General features: G+C 44.2%; 1 protein-coding gene across 3 annotated transcripts in view; it reads left to right on the forward strand.

Annotated features, from left to right (window-relative positions):
• The first annotated feature begins 16,113 nt into the window (after positions 1 to 16,113).
• CFAP47 (cilia and flagella associated protein 47) overlaps positions 16,114 to 16,733 on the forward strand; it is a 277,930-nt gene continuing 277,310 nt past the window's right edge. For all 3 annotated transcript variants that reach the window (XM_077342939.1, XM_077342940.1, XM_077342941.1), the window contains exon 1: positions 16,114 to 16,311. In XM_077342939.1, coding sequence (XP_077199054.1) covers positions 16,144 to 16,311 — 168 coding nt within the window. In that variant the 5' untranslated portion in view covers positions 16,114 to 16,143. The remainder of the gene's footprint in view (positions 16,312 to 16,733) is intronic.

A 16,733-nucleotide genomic window follows, 5' to 3' on the forward strand; every position in this document is an offset into this window, starting at 1 on the left:
ATTTTCCAATTTCTTCTCTACTATAAAGACAAGGGTCAGCTTTGCCTTGTATGAAGCCCTGATTGAGAAGCAACTTGGTCATTTTAGGGCTAATCCTGCATTGAGCAGGGGGTTGGACTAGATGGCCTGTATGGCCCCTTCCAACTCTATGATTCTATGATTCTATGATCTTGTCTGAGCATGCTTTAACAGCTTGTTATGAAGCCCCTTTCAAAGTTTGTAGACAAGATGAACCAAGAGAATCCTTTTGCCACCAGTCTGGCTTAGTCTGGCTTAGTATCTCTCAACATCACCATTTGCATCCCACTGACTTAAAAAAATCCTCTTATGCTCAATGGCATTCTTACTCTTACATAGTTCAGTGACAGTACACATGTTGTTCTTATGTAGTGCATCCATTTCTTCTTCTTGTGCTTTTTCTCACTTGCTTCTGGTCCTGGCATGTACTGTAATTCGGCCCATGATGGTTCATGTGGGAGCAAAAAAGTTATACATATACAAATAAAACTTAACTAATTTATTTAATTTGGGACTTTTATCAAAAGAAATTTGATTTGCTTACCACATTAATGCATTTTTATAGAAGAATATATTAGTTTTATTTTACTTTAACTTCCTTTTATCGTAATCATGTTCCCCAAATTTCTAATACAGATTTACCAAACTTTTGTTAGCAGAGTTTAAATATGCAAGAGCACAGAACACCAAACTGCTTAGAAGAATAAAATAGCTTTATTTAAAAGAGAAACAAATTTTGTATAGAAAGAAAAGAGTCCTATCTGTCTACCTGTTGTACTGCAATTATTCATACAGTCTGTTCTGGAGGCAAGCAGGGAGGAAGTGTTTCAAAGGAGTTGAAAGTCTCCAATGAGCCAAAGTCTCAAATCAGTACAAGAATCTGAAATTCTTATTCTAACTATGCTACATCTCCTCTGATAACCCTGTTGGATATTCTTTATATGCTTTTGAATCATCCACACCACAGATCTTGCATATTCTGCCAACTTTTTCTGGCTTACTCTTTATGTGAGTAATGTGGGTGTGTGTGTTTACTATTACAGTTTTAACATGACTTTTATTTAGGTGGATGAAACTCTTAAGAAATACTAACAAAAAAAAAAAGACTGTAGTATCAGTATCGGTAGGATGAACATATCAATCAAAACTAACTAGTCGCCTTTTTCTCCCTATCCCACACTTCCTTTTTCTTCCTCTCTCTTTCAGTGAGCAAAGGAAATGTTAGAACAGATCCTTACATGCAGGCATGTTTACATGTCGGTGAGCCATTCAGAACTTGGATGGCAAGCAGGAATTTAAGGAGCCTGTTTCCCAAATAGCAATGGCTATTCCTCATCCTTTCCTGGGAATAAAATCACAGGTCCTAGATTGAACTCACAGGCCCTTTAAAAGGTGGCATGCAGCACCGAGGAATCCATGATTGTCATCAGGTACAAGAATCCCATTGAATGTATGCCTGTGAATTCCACTATAGAACACTGTGTCTGGGTAATGCTCTGGCCCATTCCGCACAAGGACCAATGTTGCCAATTGGTTCCTGAAAGCGGAAACGCTATTTTTAATAGTGCAATTTAGTGTTATGCATACCTGCCTTTGTAGTGGAATCCGGTAGCGTTTCAATTGTTTCCCACAGGTTTCTGGTCTCGCAAAGATCGCTATCCAGGAAGCTATTTTTTCTGTGCTTTGTCCCGCGCCTGGCCGTCAATCAAATGAACAGCCAATGGGCGGCTGTTATCATGCTCCCGAAAGGCCCCTTTCCCTTTAAGGACAGTTTTTTTTAAAGAAAGAAAAACACACATTGCAATGAATATGCCTTGATTCCTCCTAATGTTGAGACCCATCTAGCTGGCATGTGAGCTGGCGAGTCATTGTTACCACGCTCCCCCGAGTGGAAAAAAAAATCCCCCCCATGCACGGGCGCGATTTTTGGCCGAAAATAAAGGGAACTTGCAAACGGGGATGTGTTGTGCTTGGTGACTTGAGGGGAGCTTTAAAGCAGCTCTGTGGAGGGACTGTGGCCAGAGAAGCCTCACTGGGTGAATGAAGGCTCACCGGTTTCTTGCTTTCTGCTCGCTCTGAGAAAAAAAAATAGTGATTGCTTCGCCAGAAGTTCGGAGGAGAGAGCCAGGGGGAGGACTTGGCTGGAACCACAACAATGGGAACACACAGGTCTTTTTTGCTACTGTTGCAGATTGTATGCAAGAGTGTAGTGCTTTTTGGAGGGTGAATCCACTTTTCTGGATTTCCCTTTAAGCACTACAACGAATCGCTTTTTGCGGATCTGTTTCCGGAGTGTGGCAGATTGTGTGCGACGTCATGCATAACTGCAAATTAGTAGCGTTTACAATTTGGAAGCCTTTTGCAACATTGAAGTCGTGCGGAATGGACCTCTGTATTCTTGGTGTTTGAGGAGCAACAGAGAGTAGCTTCTAAAGTTCTGGCCCCAGGGGTGGGCCTCCTGATAGCACCTGGGTTTTGGTCAGTGAGAGTTAGACTGGATGGGCCATTGACTTGATCCAACATGACTTTTCTTATGTTCTTAACCATCTTTAAGTATTAATCTGCTGGATGTACTACTTTTATTACAGACCTATCATTCACAGAAGTCTTGGTGTTAAAAACAAAATAAATTGAATGAATAGCCCTTTCAAAGTTCAGGCAATATTAGATAGATTAGATGTGTCCCAGAAGGAATAAAAACATGCCAGATTACAATAAAAACAATGTAAAGACAACCAGTTCAAAAGTACTTAATCGATGTATTAACAAGTAAGTGTGGGAGGCTCAGTTTTGATAAATGTTGGGGACTGTATCAAGACAGTGCTTATTCCTGAGGGTTTACTTGGTGTGTGCATGCATATGCCTTACTTCTAGAATGTTCACAATTTATGCACAAGAGTTCATTTCTCACAGGAACTTTGTGAAAGCATGTGAAATTATCACAGAGATTTTCTTTGCCCTCCAGTTGTACCCTTGCAGGTCACCTCTGAACTGGCCTTCTCCCAGACATAAGATCTCAAACTGCCACAAGATCAATAAGGCAGTGAAATAACTGCATTTAGCAGCCAGCCAAAGGGATCACGTTGCAGTCTGCTATACAGCTGCTGTCTATAGAGTACTGGTACTTAAAAAAATTAAAAAAGGATTATGGACCAAGTGTGAAATTTTGTCCTGATAAAATGTAGGATGGGCACATAAATTCATCTTGTGATTCTTTAATAAGCAGTATGAATCAAAATATTTCTATGTATACTTATTTATAAATAGGTTCAGCATTTGAAAATATTTAAAGTTGATGAGGTCACTATTTGAGACTTTCAGAAATTAATCAGAATACATTTAGTACAAGGGATCTTGTCACCCAAGCAATCAAACATCTGAAAGGTTTGTTAGGTTCTCCCTGAAGAGATCAGTCCTTCCTGAACTCCCACAATTCCGCAGGGCCTGTAAAAGGGAGCTCCTCCACCAGGCAATTGGTTGAGGCTGACCCACCCAATAACACCCGCTGGTCCCCCAGTCACCCCCCACATGATCTGAACTCAATCTGACCTATTGGCTTGTGTTAGAAATTATAGAAGTTACCATTGTAATATAAATTCTTATAACTCTGTTGTTCAACCCACTGTTACAGTTGTCATTGTTATTATGATTTGATGCATATCCCCATGTTTTATGTAAACTGCCTTGAGCTTCATGAATGAATGAATGAATGAATAGGACCTGTGCAAAACCAAGTCCAGCAGCACCTTTAGCTAGGAGTGAGAATATTGCTGTGTCTGTAGTTCTGCCAATAGTATTTCCCCCCATATACTGAGTCTTGTCTAGTGTGAATTAGGGCCTAACTAGAAATCAGAGTTGCTAGATAAAAAATGGAAAATTCCTGGAGATTTAGGAGCAGTGCCTGGAAAGAGTAGAGTTTGGGGAAGCAAAGGAATTCAGCAGAGGTCTGATGTAACATCCTGTGATGGCACATTGAAATCAAATGTCAGCTCATTTGATTTCTGCCCCTCTGAGGTCCCTTTCCCCCATTAAAATTTTAAAATTAAATTTCCCACCTCATATCAGTTTCCCTGTCTCCAGCCCACCCACCCCCTTACGTGAGCAGTTGACGTTTGTTTCTGGCTCAACCCCACCCTGGTTGCCTGAGCTGAGGACAGCCAGGGGTCGGACTCATCCCTGTGAGGAAGGGCAGGAGAGGGAGAGATTGCTTCAATGCAACATAACCAATAAAATACAAGGAACCAAGCAGTTTCAGGGAGGGGTGTGGTCAGAAGGAAAGGCCAAGCTTGGACTTTGGGAAGGCCAAAACAAGAGAGGCTAAGAGAAGATGCTGAGCAGTAAAGAGTGGAGCAGGGCAGAGACAGGCAACAGGGGAGAGTGGGGTAGGTAATTGGGGATAGGCTGGGTGGGGAGGCACCACACTTGGCCAGGGAAGAAGCAACAAACTGAGCTCTGATGAGAGAGAGCAAGAGTGAGTGTGTGCACCAAACAGACAGGGGAAGGAAGAGGACCCAGGTGCTAGAACCCCCTCCTCTTCTTAACTATGAGGCCAATGGATCACTTGCCCTCTTTGGTGGTGGGATGGCAGAAGGCAGGGAGACCATCTAGAGGGTGGGGGAGCTTCTCACCTTACAACAAATAAATTAAAAATTATGCCTGCTGCACATGTAAAAAGCATAATTTGGTTTGGATATATATATTTTTAAAAGTACATGAGGATATGAGGATGGTGCTGTCTCATTATGTTCCACTCAACCTAAAAATCCTCTCAAAATCCCTTTCAGGTTCTTCTCAGTGTTAAAGACATAAATCTGTTTTAAGGCCCACAGGAAAATGCCAGACAGTAGCCATTCAATTCCTCTCTCAACTCCTGACCAGCTTGTAGCCTTTAGTTTTTGCAGGCGACAACCCGTCAGTCTCTCCTAGTAAATGTGGGATAAACTCTATAAGCATATGGTATGCCATACTCATAGGAGAAACGCAAGTCCTTGAACAGCTGCAGAGTGGATAGATACTATATGGTACCCATTCCAAAGATGCTATTTCATCCAGGGGAACTATCTCTGTAGCCTGGAGATCAGCTCCAGGACCTACCTTGTGGTTAGTAACTCTACTGGAAAGTCGGTAGGGTTGCCAGCCCTGTGGCTGTGATTTTTGAGAGCTGTTGGGAAGCAGAGCCTGAACAAGGAAGTGTTGCTGATGCTGAGATGTCACTTCTGGATGATGACACCCCCGCTGACACTTTAGGAATTCCACCAACCTCTGTGTTAAATACCATAAAGACTGAGTCAGTTCCTGGAGGATTGGGGGGCAGACTGTGATATCATTTTTCTCCTGCTCACTGGACTGAGTGTGGGCAATGGAGGGTGGGGGGTGGGAGTTTGCCTATTACAGGTGGCACCTGGCAACCATAAAAGTGGGTCATATGGATATGGACATGTGTATCTCGCACAGATCCAATACGTTTTTGTTCGATAAAATATAAATAATAATCTTTAAAAATATATATGTTTTTGTTCTAAAGGACAGCTGTCTTTTTAGCCATATTACAAAATGTTTTGCTATGTTTCTACTCCATTCCTTTGTTTCAAAAGCTGTTTGTTTCACAACTTGGATAAGCAACACTAGTTGTAATGTTAGTTATAAATGAAAAAATGTTGAATATTCTTATTATGTTTGGTAATACTAACAGGTACCATTTCCAAATTCTGCACTTTTTAACTTCTAGGGCAGGAGTCCCCAGTGTGGCACCCATGGGTGCCATGGCATGGTCCAACATCTTTCCTGGTAAACACTAGGAAGGCAAGGCCATATGGGGCATTTGCACTGCCAGGGGTTCTCATTGACCACTGGAGATCTGATTGACTGGAGAGTTAAAGCAGTGGTCCCCAACCTGCGGGCCGCGGCCCGGTGCCGGGCCGCAAAGGCCATGGCACCGGGCCGCGGCTCCCTCTCCCCGCCCCGCCCCCGCAGTAAAAAACTTCCCAGGCCGCAAGCTTGCGGCCCGGGAAGCTACTTACTGCGGGAGGCGGGGAGAGGGAATCAGGGCCGGGCCGCGCCGGTGCGGGCCACGCCCGCTCGGCCCGATCCGCGGGCGCGGCCCGATTCGCGGGCGCGGCTCGCGGGCGCGGCGTGGGCGCGGTCCGCGGGCGCGGCCCGATCCGCGGGCGTGGCCCGCGCGGGCGCGGTCCGCGGGGGCGCGGCCCGATGCCCTGCCGGTCCCCAGCCTCGGAAAGGTTGGGGACCACTGAGTTAAAGTAAATTGCTTTGGCAGAAACTGACAACCCAGCACAGTGATTTTCACTGCATGACTGAGGGTAGGCTATGTGTATGCACAAGAGTGTTTTTATAAAAGCATCCTATAAACTGAGCTTCTGCTTGAAATGTTGAAATTACTATTTGAGCTACACATGACCCCCAGTCTCTGACAATGAAAGCAGCATTGGGTCTACATTGGGACTAAAGGCAGAGTATAACTGGGAAAAAATAAATAAAATGAGAAAGCAGGTGAATTCAGGTGGTCCAAATATTGAAAGATAAAAGCAGACTTTTTCACTTGTGGCTAGAGCTTAGAAAAGTCTTTCATTTCAGAATCAGCTTCCTTGACTCTTTTCCTTGTGCCTACAAGTGTTTCCCTATTTCTTAAGAAATGTGTCTGGGCCTCTCTATTTTTTCCATGCTGTCTTAGAAGGGCAGAATCCTTTGCTTTCTCCACCTCAGCTTTCTCATGTATTTTTTTTTGCTTGTTGTTTCTTCTGAATGTAACCTACTCAGCTTTATCCTGCACAATTAATACTTATGTTATCCATGAGATGTGTCCTACTGTTAAGTCCCAAGCATTTACATGAGCATTTGTTCAGAAACACACTCAAGAATGATGTATTTGTGTTATATTGTTTTGAGTGTACTGATGCAAGTAATGTTTGACTATGTGTATCTATGCAATAAAATCCCATTACTGATGTCCACTTTGCTGATAAACATCTTGAAAAACAAGGTCATATACACAGCATCTAATGTGAACATGGACACTTGAAACAAGTCCAGATGCCAATTTTGCTGCCACATACACTTCAATGACACAATCACTGGACCTAACAACATCACCTACACCATCAAAGGCTTATTCACTTGCTCATCTTCTAACACTGTATATGCCAACAATGCCCCTCTGTTCTCTACATACGGCAAACGCTCCAGCAAAGAATTAATGGACACAAGTCTGACCTCAAAAATCATAGGACTGAAAAACCTGTAGGGGAACACTTCAACCTTTGAGGACATTCAATAAGGGACCTCAAAGTAGATGTTTTATCACAAAGGAACTTCAAGGGCAGCCCTGCACATTGAAAAAAAATAGTGTTATGCCAGCAAAATGGTGTAACATTAAAAAATAATGTGCCTCTGGCCATTCCTCACCTTCTGGCTCTCTCGCTTTCGTCTGCCACCTTCTTGTGCTTCTTAGCACTCCACATGCCTGCTTGAAATGGTGGAAGAGAGCAATGCTCTTTACATGCGACTCTCCTCTGCCTGTCAATCAAGCCAGGTAGCCAGGCAGCCAGTCACCTTTCTCCGTGTTTTAAAGGGCCCGCAATGGCAGCTAATTTTTTAAAAGTAAAACTTCTCCATTGAAACGCCTATACATCTAATTAAATGCCTATGCATCTAATCTAATCATAGATACATAGTGCTTTTTATAATTCCACCCCTTATGGAATCATGAGCCTTGAATCTTTTAAAAACTGATCTCGTTCCCAATTTTGTTTTGGGGGGTGGACTTTAGAGAGGTATGCTTTGTGTTTTAACTGGGGGGGGGAGCTTCATGATTTAACACCTATTAGTTGCTCCAGGCAGTATGCTTTAAAAAATCATCCCTGGGAGAAGGGAGAGGGAGGCGGGTGCGAGGGAGGGAATTGGAGGCAAAGATAGCACTGCTTCGGCTCCGCACATTTCCCTGGTGTGTGGCCTGCTGGTTGCTCTCCTCTAGCTTGTGGTTTTTAGTTGCGGGAATCCACTTTATGCGATTTCCCAGCTAGCACTTTAAAATGGAGGATGTAGCTACCGGTTAGCTGCTTGGATGCTGGATGTTGGCGATGTTGCACAAAATTCCAAAACTATGTTGTCTGCATACGCTGAGTATTTCATTATATTTATTGGGTGCAGAATGGCCCCAAGAACAGACTAGAAAGTGATATTGCAGAAATGCAAGTTATTACAACACTCAAAACAACGGCATACCCTGGACTCAACAAGGATATAGGTTTTTATCTCACTATGCATGGTAACCTTGTTCAGCTCTTATATCCACATTCCTTACAATCCTTTCTTCTTTTTAATTAATTTTATTTGGGACATGTGACTGTAATATGATGTTAATAATATGTAATGCCATTTTGAATTTAACTTTCTGGTCTCAGGACAAGATAGTTGCCAGCATACCTTGTCACTTGCAGGGATGCTTCCACACTTGGGTAGAGATGGATGGGGCCAGCAACTAGTCTCTTTTAATTATTACTTTTCTCAACTGGGGAAGTGTCTGCCCTTCATTACTAACATGGATAGTTTTATTTCTCCAATGTTTTGGAGAATTGAATTAAAATGGATTAGCTGTTTTATCACATGGCATCATGTGGCTTAATTTAGGTATTATGACAGAGTTTACTAATTTGCTACAATTTGGTTTTGCCTTATATCTCTACAGTTATGACAGTTGTTCATTTAGTCTGAGAAACAGTATATACACTCAAAAGCTCACGCCTTGAATAAACCTTTGTTGGTCTTGAAGGTGCTATTGGACTCTATTTTTTTTTGTGCTAATTCAGACCAATATGGCAACCCACTTGAAGGTCATATATAGGTCAGCAGTTTCTTACTGAGTTACTAATACCCCATTTCTAACAGTAATTAGGTTGTCTTCTGCTCATTTTAAAACCTTCTCCTTCAAAAATTATCTGATTTAATATACAGCAATATGTTATGTTTTTGCTATTTGTATTGCCAGTATGCTCCCAATTGTTATCTAACCTTCCAATCACAATGTAATTAGTACACAGAAACACTTTCTTCTCCATATGAATCATTATCACAAGAAAATTATTGGTGCTCTATTAGGGACTCCCAAGGATTAATTTTTCTCACTTGGGAATTGTGTTTCATTAAGGGAGGTAACGTTTAGGTCACAAGTGGTATAGACTGATAAGAGAAAGTGAAGCTAAAAATGCAAGTTTATCATTCCGGAGTGCTGCTCTGAGCTGTTGCCTGAGATGAGAAAGACTGAATAAAGATGAAGAACTTTTTAGGTCTTCACTGAAACTGGGCTAGGAATAGATCCTGGAATACGAGGTATTGCATAGATAAGGGCTGCTTCTATCACATAGGTATGGCCATAGCAGGGAGAGGAAAATCTTGAGAATATCTGTAAGAGCTGAGTTAGACTTAGCTCTTAGCTCCAGAGTTGCCTGTGGCCCTGAGTGAGCTGGATTAGGATGTTGGAGTAGACCCATAGAATTGTTGAGTTGGAAGGAATCTACAGGGTCATCTAGTACAACCCACTGCAAAATGCAGGAAATTCACAACTACTTTCCCACCACAGTGACCCCAATTCTATGATTCTATGATATTATGATTCTATGATTCAGTGCACTGCTGGCTCAGGAGACCTTGGAGGTGAGAGACAAACTGGTTTCTGTCCCTTTGTCCCCTGTCAAAAGAACAATCCTTATCCTCTGAGGCTTCTTTTGCTGGTTTTGCCTCTAAATCCAGCTGCTCAGACAGGCATGCCACTGGTGCAGCTCCTGATGCCTCCATTTCCTCATCCTTGGAGAAAGAGGCAGCTGGCTGTCTCACAACAGTAGCTGATTAATTTCATATAGCACTTGAATAATAATAAAAAAGCTTTATATTGTGGTAGATGGCAAGTTAAGTGTCTTGGTTATAATTATACAGGTATTGTGTTTTCATAGGCCACTTTAAACATTCACATAAATATTGCTTTTAAATCTAATATTCTAACTTACCGTGTGAAATAAACAAAGGAGGAAACCTGCATAATCAAGTCTACTTCAAGTTCACAAATGTAAGTTGCTCTGAGGTATGGCTTTGAAATTCACACAGAGGACTGGTACAGAAATACCTTGGCACTGAAGTAGAGGATCATGAAGGGACTGTCTGTGGAATTTGGCTTTCCCTTCTCACAGCTCTTGTTCATGCTTGTGTCACCCTCTCTCCCACTTACTCAGTTAGCAAAGAAAACAACAGTTGTCTCTGTGTAAAGCAGTTTTGAGATCTGTGAACAGCGCTTGCTGCTCTAAAGTACATGACACTGGGCCCCAGTGACTGGGATCCCTACTTTCCAAAATAAAACCTTGAGCTTCTGGCCTGCAACTTGCATATCTGACTTCCCTCCTCTTACAGTGCCTAAATAGTCTGCTGCTGTTAACTAAGTGACATTTATTTGTTCATTTACCTCCTTAGAAACATGCATAATTATTCCAGATAGAAAAGAAAGTACTATCATGTTATCCATCATAATTAAGAGCAATGCTAAACTATATTACAGCTATGATGATGATGAAGTTAGCCATTCAGTCGTGTCTGACTCTTGGCCATCCTATGGCTCAGCTGTCTCCATGTTTTTCAATCTTGCACCACTTCTTTTAGTTGCATAGTGCTCCAGCTTATGTCCATTTTGATTGTGTCTAACCATTGTATTCTTTGTCAGCCTGGTTTCCTTTTACTACCGACCAATTCTAGTATAATTGCTTACTCTAATGATTTGGATTGCATGATATGACCAAAGTAAGGAAGCCGGAGTAACGTGATTTTGCCTTCCAGTGATAGGTCATGCTTTATGCATTCTCCAACACTAGAGTTCCAATGAGTCAATTCTCCTCTTACCTGATTTTTTCATTGTCCAACTTTTACAGCCATAACTGGCAATTGGAAATATAACAGACTGAACTAGTTTACATTTGGTACTCTGGTTTATGCCTTTGTTTTTCCATGCTCAGTTCAAGCTTGTCATTGCTGAAAGACCCTGAGTGATTTGATGTTTTATTTCCATACAATTACACCTCTTATCAATTTGGGATCCAAGAAAAATGAACTCCTAAATGCATTAAATCTCTTCCCCATCAATTGTGATTGTGACATGACTGTATTTTTTGCTGTGGTCATTATTTTTGTCTTTTTAATATTTAAAAAGAGGCCAAACATAACTGTAAAATTATAGAACAACTAGAAAGTAAGCCCACTGTAGATAAAATACAGCGGGCACTAGTGGATGGGGAGGAAGAATGTAGTAAAGGAAGGTAGAAGAGGGAAGGAGGGATAGGAGTGAGAAAGGAGGGCAAGGGGTGGATGAAGGGATGGGTAGAAGGCAGAAAGAAAGGAAGGGAGAAAGGTAGAAAGGCAGAAAGACAGGAACGGCCAAAGACAGCAAGTGAGAGGGAGAGAGAGGGAGGCAGGAAGTAGATAGAGAATTAGAGTAAGTGAGGAAGGAAGGAAGGAAGGAAGGAAGGAAGGAAGGAAGGAAGGAAGGAAGGAAGGAAGGAAGGAAGGAAGGAAGGAAGGAAGGAAGTCCCTGCGCGAACTGCCGGAAGGGGCGCAAACGCGTGTGCGCGGCAGTCCATGCATGCGCATTTGCGCCGCAGCCATGCCGGCGGCCACGGCTCCCTCTCCCGGCCCCTCCGGGCGGCCAGCAAATCAGCCGCCAAAGCGGCCGCCAAAGCACCAAAGCAGCCGATTAGCTTGCAGCTCGGCAAGCTTCTCTTACCCCCCCTCCCGAAACAAGAAGCTTGCCGGGCCGCGAGCTTATCGGCCGCTTCGGCGGCCAATTTGCTCGCAGCCTGGCAAGCTTCTCGCTTCGGGTGGGGGCGGGAAGAGGGAGCTGCGGCCCGGCGCCGAGGCCTTCGCGGCCTGACACCGGGCCGCGGGCCGCGGGTTGGGGACCATTGCTCTACATGGCAGCCTTTTAAATACTTGAAGATGGCTATCAGATCCCCTCTTAGTGGTCTCCTCACCAGGCTAAACAGACCGAGCTCCCCCAACCTTTCTTCATACATCTTCAACCCGCTCACCATCTTTGTTGCCCTCCTCTGGACATGTTCCAGTTTGTCCAAGTAAGGCCGAACCAGAGCAAAGTAAAGTGGTACCATCACCGCTTGCATATAGCTATATTTAAACTCATGCAAAGCTAACATGTTATGTACACCAGCATGGTGTAGCACAGGGTTCCCAAATATGTTGCTTCTTTTATGGTGCCTGAGGTATTTTTTAAAGAAGTGGGTGAGGCCAGGTAGGGCTTTTGCCCACCAAGACTTCTTATTTATTTAATTTAATTAATCTGTTATTTATTAATTTAATTCTTCTAATAGATTAATAGATTTCTAATAGATTAATGGAGATATGATTAGCTGTGCAGATTTTTTAAAATGTTATTTGGACAGCAGCTGTCACACTGGCATGAGGATCTGTACTGTGTTATTAACGTTAAGATGTGGCAATGATCCTGTGGCTGCAACTGCCTCCTGCAGCAGCCACTTTGTTACTGCATGCACCGTATCTTGTCCAAATTCCAAATGTCTCTTTGGGCTCAGCTATTGTTAGAATGTTCACTAGGTTCTTAAAATCTCAGGTTCACATTCCAGCTCTGCCATGGAAGCCTGCTGGGTGATTTCTAGCCAGCCACTCTCTCCCAGCCTAACCTGACTCACAGGGGTGTTGTCGAAGGTCAAATGGAAATCAGAAGAATTACACCACAAATCACTTTGAGTCCTCATTGGAGAGGAAAGCAAGTTATAAATAATTCCTGTACTAACTAAACACATGCTGAGCTTTGTAATACAGAACAAGCATGATTACATCACAGTTTCAGATTTGATTCTTAATATGATTTGGAAAGTTTACTGTAACATGAGAAAGTATTTCTTTTAAAACATATCTGAGGAGCCAAACTGATTTTTAGGCACTGAAGTGAAAAATATTAGAATCATAGAATCATAGCATAATAGAGTTGGAAGGGACATCCTGGGTCATCTAGTCCAACCCCCGCACAATGCAGGACACTCCCAACCCTATCATTCATCCACTGTAACCTGCCACCCCCTTGAATCTTCACAGAATCAGCCTCTCCGTCAGATGGCTATCCAGCCTCTGTTTAAAAATTTCCAAAGATGGAGAACCCACCGCCTCCTGAGAAAGCCTGTGGCCAAGTTCAGGTTGGGGGTGTCAGCATGTAACCCATTATGGTATGGGTTCCTGAGACCTATCTTTGGTCTTTCTTGACACCTTAACTAAATGCCAGTGTTTATACATCTATGCCTTAATTTTACTAGCCAGTGGCATGAAGTCTAAAGACCAATGCAAGGTGTTATCAAGTGCCTTGACAGTTTGTAATTGAAATGGTTTATAAAATTCCAGTGGGTCATTATAGATGCAATGGAGCAGGAAGTCTCCAAATGAACCCATCTAGACACTAGAGGAGATAATTTGAAAAATACCAGGAAATTCCTGTGCTAAATATATATCTCCTCTGAAGCCCCCTGCAGCAGTGGTCCCCAACCCCCGGTCCGGGGACCGGTACCGGTTCGTGGGTCAGTTGGTACTGGGCCGTGACTCCTCCTTGCCCTCCTCCCTGGCTGCTGCCTCAGGGGCTGCCCTGCCACTCTGCTGCTGGCTCGCCTTTGGTGCTCTCCAGCGGCCGCCATCACTGGGGCTCCCCCTCGGCGTGGCACTGCGCAGCTGCTGCTGGCAGCGCCCCCCAGCGGGTGGTGGGAAAGCAAGTGGATCAGGGGTTCAGGCGGCAGCAACATCCCTTGGCAAAAGACTACCCTCCACCGGGCCTCAGTAAAATTGTCAAGCATTGACCGGTCCCCAGTGATAAAAAGGTTGGGGACCACTGCCCTGCAGGACACGATTCATATTCTGTTCAACCATGCACACTGCAGATTCTGCATATTCCTGCAGGAAGGACATCAGTGGGGCATTTAACATCTATAGGTGCCCTCTGGCCCAGCTGGTCCACAGTAATGGGCTTCGGTGTCATCAGTATGCAGATGACACCCAGCTCTGTCTCCTGACAGCTGGCTGTCTGGATCTCCCCCCAGAGACATTTGCCAGTTGTTTGGAAGTGGTGTCTGGATGGATCAGGAAGAGTTGCTTGAAACTCAACCCCTTCAGAACGGAGGTCTTGTGGCTCGGAAGAAGAGGGCAGGATCAGGAAGCGTGATTACCCTGCCTCTGGACAGAGCGCAATTGACATCTGCACCCTTGGCTAGGAACTTGGGCATGATCATTGATGCCTCACTATTCATGGAGGCTCAGATCACGACGGTAGCCCAGACAGCGTTTTTCCATCTGTGCCAGACTCGGCTACTAGCACCCTACCTGTCTTCAGAACACCTTGCCACAGTGATCCATGAAATGGTCACTTCCAGGTTAGACTTCTGTTACTTGCTCTACGCGAGCCTGTCCTTGTCCCGGAGATTACAGCTGGTATAGAATGCAGCTGCATGGGTCCTCACTAATTCATCTTGGAAGACCCATGTCCAGCCATTGCTCAAGATTTTTGTTCTGACCTTTAAGGCTATATGCAGCTTGTGTCCTACTTACCTATGGAACCGCTTACCTTCTTATGCCCCCCACAGAGTGTTTTGCTCTGGGGGTATGAGTTTGCTGATGGGACAGGGCTCCTGGGAAGTGCACTTGGCCTCAACCAGGGACAGGGCTTTTTTAGTCCTGGCCCCTACCTGATGGAATGAGCTCCTAGAACTGCTGCAAGCCCTGTTGGAACTCTCTAGGTTCTGCAGGGCCTACAAAATGGAGCTCTTCCGCCAGGCGTTTGGTTGAGGCTGAGTAGGAAATTGGACCCCCACCCCAGTTTCCATTCTTGGTATTAGACTGGCAGGAACTACCCCGATGTGTTTCCATCCTCAGCTGTTCCAACATCTGATTCAACACCATTAGAGGTCTGGGTGAATTAATTTGTTACTGCCATCTTGGGATTTGTGCAATATTAGGTGTTTTATTGGGTTGTTGTTTTTAATGAAGTGTATTTTACTGTTTTATTATATATGTTGTAAACTGCCATGAACCAGAATTTCTGAGAATGGCTGTATATAAATCAAATTATAAATAAATAAAAATAATTAAAAAATAAATCCCAGCAGTTTGAAACTCACTGCTTCATTTAAAAAAAACATTGCAAACTAGTTTTCCCCCCACACATGGTAGAGATCAGCAGATGGCACTGTTACACATCATCTGCCTCTTGTTCCTTTGCAGAGGCCTCCTCTTGGAAATGCTGGCGGTCATACAGTTTCTGCCATTACAGCATAACTATATGGTTCTGGTTTTCTACCTTTGTAATTATTATCTACGGGTATTCAACACAGCAAGCTAGAGCTGGGGTAAAAATAAGACTTGTGCTATATTCAGTGAAAGAATGTGAGAATACTCAGAGCTCAGGTACAATCTGAGCCTATGAACATTTACTCGTCTGCCCATTTCCACTTGTGCTTGACATAGATCAGCTGCCTTCATTGTTAGTAAACCACTAAAGACTTTGTTGTTTCACCTTCAACAGACCAATAGGTCAGTTCTGTTTACACACTTGCAAACATGCGCTCAGTGATCCCTTGGTTACCACTTAGCTTGTTTATGCAAGTAGGAGCAAGACCGACTGAATCTTGATAGACTTACTCCCGCCCATATATATTCCCCGGATCGGACTGCAAATGAGATTGGGAGTGATTAAATAAACGTTTCGTTCATTCCTTGAAAACCTAATGATTTCGACTGGGCATTTCTGCTGCTTTCATTCCATTACACTTTAGAGGCAGGACTCAGGACTCCATCCTCAATCAGTAACTTCTACAAAATAGAGCATCAGGGCAATGCGCCAGTGACCAAGGACCCCAGCTCCGTCGCACTCCCACGCTTCCGCATCTCTGGGGCGGGCCTAGAATCGTCCGGGGTCGGATTCTGAGTGGCTGCTGAGGCGGAATCTCACTCGGCCTCCTCTCCAATCAAAGCGTGGGCTCCGTTGCTACGGCGGCGTGCAAGCAGGAAGTTTGTGTCTCCTTGGAAACAGGAACGCTTTGGTGCGGGCTTCTTGGAGGATTGGGAATGGCCATGGAGGCCCCCGCCTTGGACGTGTCTGGGGTGCGCATTTCTCCGCCCGAGCTGCGTTTCCCGGACGCGGTGCCCGGGGGGAGCTACCGCGCGCCGCTGAGCGTTCAGAACTTGGAGCCTCAAAGCCGCTTTCTTCAAATACTGCCGCCGCAGCGGCCTCAGGTGGGCATGGGAAGGCAGGCAGGCAGGCAGGCAGGCACTGGGAGGGATGCTGGAGCCCAGAGTCTCCGTCGCGGGAGGCATAGTGGCCGTGGGGAGCGACTGGTTACTTATAAAGTGATACAGGGGGGTAGCCGCGTCGGTCTAAAGCAGTAGGACAAAACTGGAGTCCGGCAGCACCTTTAAGACCAACAGTGTTTTATTCAACGTGTACGTGCAAACTTCAATGTACACGAAAGTTTATACCTAAAAACTTTATACTAAAACTTAGTTGGCCTTAAAGGTGCCGCTGGATTCAAACTTTGTGACCCCCCCCCCCGCCCCCTTCGCTATGTTTTCAAACTGGTGTTGAATCCAAAGGAACCGTATAAACTCAGCTTGTTATTCTAGCCAGGCTCTTGAGTCGACTAAACATTTTCATTATA

This window comes from Paroedura picta, chromosome 6 (genome assembly GCF_049243985.1).
Source record: "Paroedura picta isolate Pp20150507F chromosome 6, Ppicta_v3.0, whole genome shotgun sequence".
In the NCBI taxonomy this organism is placed as follows: Eukaryota; Metazoa; Chordata; class Lepidosauria; order Squamata; family Gekkonidae; genus Paroedura; species Paroedura picta.